The following is an 8,090-nucleotide window of genomic DNA, read 5'->3' on the forward strand; positions in this document are numbered from 1 at the left end:
TGGCTTTCTAAACATGTGGCTCCATTGTGCGAGATGCGAGTGCAACGGTAATAGATGTCCCTCTATAAAATGCGCAAAATATGTGTTCTGTGTGAACGGCTTGGTTTCAGTTTTGATGTAAACAAGATCTTCTCCGCATTGATGTTCTCTTTTTCCGCAATATTTTTAATGAACAACGCAGCAGCACCGCATCTAGTGGCTTCATTTGGATAGGCTAACAAAAACATTATAATGCAACGACACTTACATCGTCATCGCATCTCGTGCGCCGCTGATAAGGCTGCCTCCTTAACGCACACCTAAAATTCGAATTCAACGTTTTTGCATTCGAATGTGGATTTTTATTTTAAATTCGACGAATATTCGAAATTCTAATTTTTTTTGACAGCCCTAAAGCAGATGCATATGTAATGCGAACATTTTTGCGAGCTTTGGAGGTGTTGATGGAAGTGATCGACTCCATCTATGTTTGATCACTGCTCTCAATCTGATCCAGATGTAGATTTAATTTTCTCAGATTTTTGTTCAAAGTGCTGCTTTTCTATTAAATTTACCCACATTCCAGTGTTGATTAAAAAGGATGATTTTTGTGTTGATAGAATAAAATGTTTTGTTGTGTAAATATAAAGACTCTCTGTTCTTTCATTTGACATATTGCATGTTCAGATATTCATACAACAAAATATTCTTGGAGCCATGAAAATATAGTGAAAATTATCAAAAATATGGGGACAGTGGCTGGCAACTTAAAAAAAAAAAACAAAAAAAAAACACACAGGCCGGGATAGAGTTAAAACCAGGTGTAAACAAGGCCTCAGAACACCTCAAACTACATCAGGCCAAACTAACCTTGAATGTCCAATCAAGGCTTTGACAAGCCAACATTCAAACTTTGTCTTGACCCGTTCTCGTTATCTGGAATATTAGCTCGATTCTTGCATTGTTTGAACTCTCAATCTTTCGGTTACCAGCTTAGGTCATTAATCGGTATTATCCTCGAGAGTTTGAGGGCTGGGGTCGTGTTATCAGCGATGACAGTGAAGAGCGTGATAGCGCTGAGTGAAAACCAGTCCTCCTAAAAATAAACGCCATCAGAGGCGCGTGCTGCGGTGCACATGTATCCACTACACCACAGGCAAAAGCGCATGAGCGATGCGTCATGGGACGCTTGTGTTCACTCCATCTCTCAGTGCCTGTCGACAGCTGCCGCTCTCATACTCCAGATTCCACCAAAGGTGTATGTCCTTCCACTGTCCCCTCTTTATGAACGCAAAAGCCAAACCAGGTTTGCCACGTAGTCCGTCGCTGAACCATAAAATGCATTACGGGGTCATGCGTTTATCGATCTCAGGCTTTTAGACCAAAAGTTGCCCTCTCGACCCCGATATGGAGATAAATGTTCTCGCCATGCCTCTTTCCCCCTGTTTTTATGACTTAAATGCTATGATCCATTTTCACATTCTTCCCAGCAGTCTCGAGGTGATATTCACCTGTAATTAATGCCGCGCTCGACTGAATACTAGGACTCTCGTTTGAAATTCAGGCCTCCGAGCGTTGGTGAATTATAGCATGAGACCATAAAATGCTCAATTAAACAATGATGTGCATTTATATCTGACCGTAGTAGGACACCCGGAGCCTTTGTTGTCTTTGGGGTGGCCGTGGGAATCTTAATCAGCTGAATATATGAATTCTAATGCGTGGGAATTTGTCTATAGCATTTTCTGTGCTAGATCAGCCGTTAATGTGGTGTTTGTCCAATTCCAGAACAATGGTGTGCCAAAAGCTGGCATTCATGGGAGGCGCTGCGCTCTGAGTTATTTTGGTTGGCCATTCACATGTGAGAGGTGAGGCTCAGATCAATCTTTGAAAATCACACTATGCCGTCTCTCTCTGTACCATCACTCCTCTTTTCATGCTCCTGGTCTGCTCTTCAAAGGTAAGAGCCTTGTATCGATGCTTTTTTTTTTGTCATGTCTAACAGTCTGCCGTGGAAATCAAAGGTCCACTTCAGAGGTCTTTTAAGTTAGAGAGCAGAGAGCGGTTGAAGAGTCTTTTGATTTGAGCAAATGGAAGGGTTGTTCACTTCCTTTGCTTGAGTTTTTGTTTATTTTCACGTTTTCGGTATGATTAATGACACTAGGGCATGCAGACTAATAGTGTGGGATATCGAGGGGTGAATGACAGGGCATGACTGGAACGACATTCTGGATGGACTTGGTTGGTTGTAACTGTATACTGTGTGAGATGCTGCTAGTGTATCGTCCCATCTCTCTGTCAGAGATGACCAGGTGTTATGGCTTACACCATCATAAACATGCTTATTTACTTATTTATTGTTAGGCAAAATGTACATTTATTTATGCATTTATTTATATAAAAATGTAATTGTTCTCTATTTATTTATTTATTTAACCTAAAATGTATTTATTTAAAAATGGATCTAATTTATTTTAATGCATATTTTGTTAGGGGTGCCTATATAAAAAGTGAAACTAGTTATTTAAGACTTATTATGAATTATAAATTATAAATTAAAAGAAACATTATTCATTAAAATTAAAATTTTGGTGACTGACCATAGTGGTGGCTAATTACACTTATTTACTTAATTGAGTGGTCAATAAATAAATAAATTAATAAAGTAAAAAATATATATTGTTAGGCAAAATGTAAATGTACGTATTCAACAATTTATTTAAAAATGTATTAATTTATTTATTTTCCAATTATTTAATTTATTTTAATGCAAAATATATGGTCAGGGCTTTCTAAATAAAAAGTGAAGGTAGTAAAATTAAATCTGTGGTGACTGCTGAGACTGATCATAGTTGTGGCTAATTACATTTCACATTGGAATGGATTTTTTTTTTTTATTAATTTTAAGTAAAATTAACAGGAACATAATTTGAATTGTAAACCAAATAAGAATTGTTGGGGGGGGAGAATTTAAGTCAGGGCAACCTGCAAAATTTCCAATTTTTAGTTCAAAATAAAATTCTAAGGAGTAAAAATATGACTTTTTTTCCCCTTGGAAATGCAATACTAAAGTACTGTTCACTCCTGTGTATTGTCATACATAAGTCCTGAAGAATGTCAAACATGAATGTCAGGTCAATGTCTCGACTGTTTCTTGCCAAAGTCATGCCAGATATATCAAGGACGTTAACAGTAGCAGGAAAGCTGTTGAGTGTTTGTCATTTACAGCCAATATTCCCCTCAGATGATATATTTCAGATGACATATTTCACTTTGATTGTGAAATCCAGATTCGCTGGATGCTTCTTCGTTGTCTTGCATCTGATTCATTCCATGCACTTTGTAAGTTGCACCAGATTTATCAGTTTTCAGACATTGTGGCATCAGTATCTCTCATCATCACAGGGTTGAATTTACACTAAAACACAGTCTACATTTCCTATCCACATGCTTTCTGCCTCTAAATTCATCCCTCAGCACCGTTTCCCCAGAGGAACCCCATTAACCCCTGCTCACAGCGTTCAGTGAGACCGTCAAGGTCACTGTTTTCTCCACGGGGCCAAACTGTAGAGACCCCGATCTCTTTGAACCGCAAGCCGTAATGAATGTATCTTTGAAGATGCTGAGAAAAACGGCTGATGCACACAGAGAGATGGTTTGTTATATTGGCGGAGTAAAGGTCACGGTCCTTCCGTGTTTGAGTCGTGGCGATGACCGGTATTAAAGCCAAACCCAATGTCCGGTACAGTGCCGTGAACCGTCTGCATACTGGAATTGCATTAGTGGATCTGTAGCTTTTGATGTCAAAGGACAGCGGGTTTCTTTAATGCATTTAAACGCGCTTTTTTAGGAGCAACCCTTGACTGTGGCGTCACTCTTAATCCGTGACAGTTGTTTGGCATCTGACTAGTGATGCCTGACATGTGCAGATATGAATGATGAAGTGCTGAATAGTGACCACAATTATTTTGGCTCTTTTTCAGGTCACACGGTGTATTGCAGTCATGTCTGAAGGGTGAGTGTTATCTTTATTAGACTATTGACCCTGTCAATGTCATACTCATCCAAAACGGCTTATTTACACCAGGTTATGATTATAAACTGTGAGTCAGGGTTATTATAGTTAACTAAAACCAAATGGAAAACTGAAACCACAAAAAATTGTTACTTGTAATTTACTTGTAACTTATTTATGCAACGTTTCTCATTTTAATTTAGTTTAACAGGATGTACTAAAATAACTAAAACTGAAATTTAAAAAATTTATAATAATAACTGCATAGACACAGAAAATAACTATGATACAACACCCAACAAAAATTACTACAATTTTAACAAAAATTAAACGGGAAAATATAAAAATATAAAACGTAAAAATAAATATAAATATATTAACTGAAGCAAAATATTAATAAAAATTCGAATGGTATCTCAGTGATACTAAAATTACACTGTTCGAGTTTCGAGATTTTCTTTTGCAAAATGTTTTTCAACTAATAACCATGCGGGTTTTTGGGAAGTCTTTCCAATTATAGACTTTCTAGTCTTTTTTAAATAATATCAGTAATACACATTTCTGAAATATTACAACCCTATTTATTTATTTACTTACTATGAAGTACTATTTGTTGCTTGTTTATGTCATTTCTAAAAATAAAATAAAAATAATAATACACAGACTTATGATGAATTATTAGTTGGTTCTTAGAGAAGGGAATTAGGGAAATTAATACTATGTAGCCACTGAATAAATCTGTCTCTTTTAAACTCATAAATAATATCAATAATACACATTTTTTAAATATTACAACCCTATTTATTTACTTACTATAAAGTACTATTTGTTGCTTATGTAATTTCTCAAAATAATAGAATTTGTATAAAATAATAAATAATAATTCATCAAAAATAATACTATATACCTGCTGAACATTTAGAACACCATAGCAACTACATAATATAGTCCTGGCAACATCTAGAATTAATCTTAAGCAATATTAACATTTTCTGTAAAATATATAAAATGTTCTTTTTTTGTTTGTTTGTTTGTTTGTTTACATGCAATGATGTCTTTACAGACCAGTAAGTGAAATCTCACCACACTTGTCATGAGAGTTTTGTCTCACTGTGCTCCTAATTGTTTCCCTTTTAATAGTTTCCATGCTGATTAGCAACAATTGAAAGTAGCAGTGCACGTGGTGGCGTCTCTATATATTAAAGTCCAGTGAATGCTTGAATGGATGACCCTAATCCAGCTCTAAATGGTTTTTAGTTGCTTAGTATTTTTGTAAGGACACTGAACAGCATGTTAAAAACTAATCTGCACTGTACGTTTGCTCTGCTCCGCTTAAAACTACACTGAGCTGCTGAGCCCTCAATTTGGAGATTCTAACAGTAATCAGGTCAGGCAGTTAATGCATGCACCACGGCGAGTGTAGATTAGACCCACACGCAGGACTGTTTTAACAGAACCGCAGACTATAATGAGCTCGGCTTAACTCACTCTTCTTGCAGAAAAAGGCCAAATCCAAGTATTCAGCAACACGCAGACTTCTGCTGAAGGTGGGTCAAAAACAAAGCTGAACATTTACAGTACGATGACTCTTGTGTGCACGCACGTGCGTGTGTGTGTGTGTGTGTGTGTGTGTGTGTGTGTGTCAAAGCTCAGTTAACAGCATTTGTGGGATGCTGTTGTGTGAAGATTTTTCAGTTGTAAATAAAACAAAGATTATTGTAGTACATTTAAAAATATATATATATATATATATATATATAGAATCTTTACTTCAAAATTTCACATTTATTTCAGTTAACTCACTTGTCGTTTCTTTATTATTTGTGAAGTTTAATAAAACACACAAAAAACACACAAAACACTTTTGCTAAAACAAAAACTAGATAGATAGGTGTGTGTGTGCGCGCGTGTGTGTCCTCTACAACCTTATTACTTGGATGGACAATTGTGATTTAAAAATTGTATTCAGAACTGGTTTTATGTGTGTTTTTGTGCCTTCACCTGATTTGCATTAGTGAATTGCATTAGTAATTTACATTAGGGAATCGGGTGCTAAAGTAACACTGAAATCATGTGCAAATGTTCAGCGCTGTCAGTGGACACAAGTGAAGAATGATGTATTTTGTACTTACCTGACACCTCTCTCACCTTTTCCTCGGCTGACCCTCAGAGCAAACTGCTGAAAAAGGCAGAAAGCTTGCTGGTGAAAGAAAAAGAGCAGAAAGAAGTGGAGAGAGAAAACACCCTGAGGGAGAGAGCGCCGCCCCTCAATCTCTCAGGCCTGTCGGTCCAAGAACTGCAGGTGCAACACTTTACTGTAGCAGATATTTACATTGAGAGCTGCTACTGCGGGCAGATGGCTGCGTCCCAAAACATCTCTCAACATATCATAAGCACTCGTGTTCATGGTGTTTGCATTAGTGATTTGAGTTGATGTATCATCATCGGTCTTTGCAGGAGCTTTGTAGAGATTTGCACCACAAGATTGACATTGTGGATGAAGCGCAGTATGACCTCAATATAAAAGTCGCCAGAAATGATGCAGAGGTATGTAAATGAAAAATGAGGTATGAAAAAAATGATATATACCATGGGGTTGGAAGGGGGAATTTTCTTTTTCTTTTACCAGATTTGAAATCGGTCTAGTTTTAGACTTTTTAGTCTTTCTTAAGCTCATAAATAATATCAATAATACACATTTCTGAAATATTATCTTTTATTTATTCTTTCATTCATTTATTCATGTTTTAATTAATGTGTTTGTTTGTTGGTTGGTACGATTTTAGCTATGTTTTAGAAAGAAGTCTGTCACCAAGGCTGCATTTATTTGATCAAAAATACAGTAAAAAAACAGCAATATTGCGAAATATTATTACAATTTAAAAGAACTGTTTTCTATTTGAATATATTAGAAAATGTAATTTATTCCTGTGATCAAAGCTGAAGTTGCAGCATCATTACTCCAGTCTTCAGTGTCACATGATCCTTCAGAAATCATTCTAATATGCTGATTTGGTTCTCAAGAAACTTTTCTTATTATCAATTTTGAAAACATTTAAGATTTTGTGAAAAACATGATTTCTTTCACAATTCTTTGATGAATATAAAGAATAGCATTTATTTGAAATAGAAATCTTTTGTAATGTTATAAATGTCTTTACTGTGACTTTTGGTCAATTTAATGTGTCCTTGCTGAATAAAAGTATTAATTTCTTTAAAAAAAAATTTTTTTTTTAAATCCCAAACCTTTGAAAAGTACTATGTTCTTCAGAAAATATAAAATATTTTTAAGTACTTTTCTTGATACAGCCACTTCAAAGATTTATTAACTAAAGCCTGATATATTTGTTCGTTACCAGATTCTCTCATTAACCCAGAAGATCTATGAACTGAAAGGAAAAATGAAGCGGCCGAACTTGAGAAGGGTGAAGAAGTCGGCGGATGCCATGCTGGGAGCGCTCACAGACACCAGAGTCATGAAAGCTGACTTCAAAGCCAACCTCAAAACAGTTAAAAAGGAAGAAGAAAAGGTAACACTCCAGCTCACGCTATAACAAGTGTACTCGAGATACCAGGAGCCCGTCTGGCTGCTAGTACAGACTGTGTTTTCAGCTCATTTGCTCAGATGTGCTGTGTCTGAAGAAGACGGGTTATTTTAGAAATCAAGTGATTTCTTTAAAGGCCCGGCGGTGATGAAATGTTGGCATTTAAACCGCCCAGTCTGTCTGTCTGATGTGTGTTGCCACAGTCCACTGCGGCCGTGCAACCATTTGAGTTGCTCTCATCTCTGTCTTTCTGTCTCACTGAAGCATTTTCTCTCCATCAGAAGGAAGAGGTCACAGACTGGAGGAAAAACGTGGAGGCGATGTCAGGCATGGAGGGCAGGAAGAAGCTTTTCAATGCCGGACAGTAGACGACGGCGAGAAAAGAGGTTGCAAATGATAAAGGGGCATTGGCATACAAAGCTCATGTTGTTTGTTTGAATTTTAATCACCTTCAACATTTTATTGTAAATTATTCATTTATTCTGTCACCCAGCTTTGGCTTCCATGCAACATTAAAGGAATAGTTCACCCAAAACATTTTGAAAATGTAC

The 8,090-nt window shown here is 36.4% G+C and overlaps 1 protein-coding gene across 1 annotated transcript; it reads left to right on the top strand.

Moving 5' to 3' along the window:
* Positions 1-1,868: 1,868 nt before the first annotated feature.
* LOC107725970 (troponin I, slow skeletal muscle-like) lies at positions 1,869-8,090 on the top strand. The gene is made up of 8 exons (XM_016535408.1): positions 1,869-1,939; positions 3,963-3,994; positions 5,058-5,061; positions 5,494-5,541; positions 6,165-6,296; positions 6,452-6,541; positions 7,354-7,524; positions 7,821-8,090. Exons 1-8 carry the CDS (start codon positions 1,916-1,918, stop codon positions 7,905-7,907), a joined length of 588 nt encoding a protein of 195 aa, XP_016390894.1. The 5' UTR covers positions 1,869-1,915; the 3' UTR covers positions 7,908-8,090.

This window comes from Sinocyclocheilus rhinocerous, unplaced genomic scaffold (assembly GCF_001515625.1).
Source record: "Sinocyclocheilus rhinocerous isolate Xijiao unplaced genomic scaffold, SAMN03320098_v1.1 scaffold395, whole genome shotgun sequence".
NCBI classification, from domain to species: Eukaryota; Metazoa; Chordata; class Actinopteri; order Cypriniformes; family Cyprinidae; genus Sinocyclocheilus; species Sinocyclocheilus rhinocerous.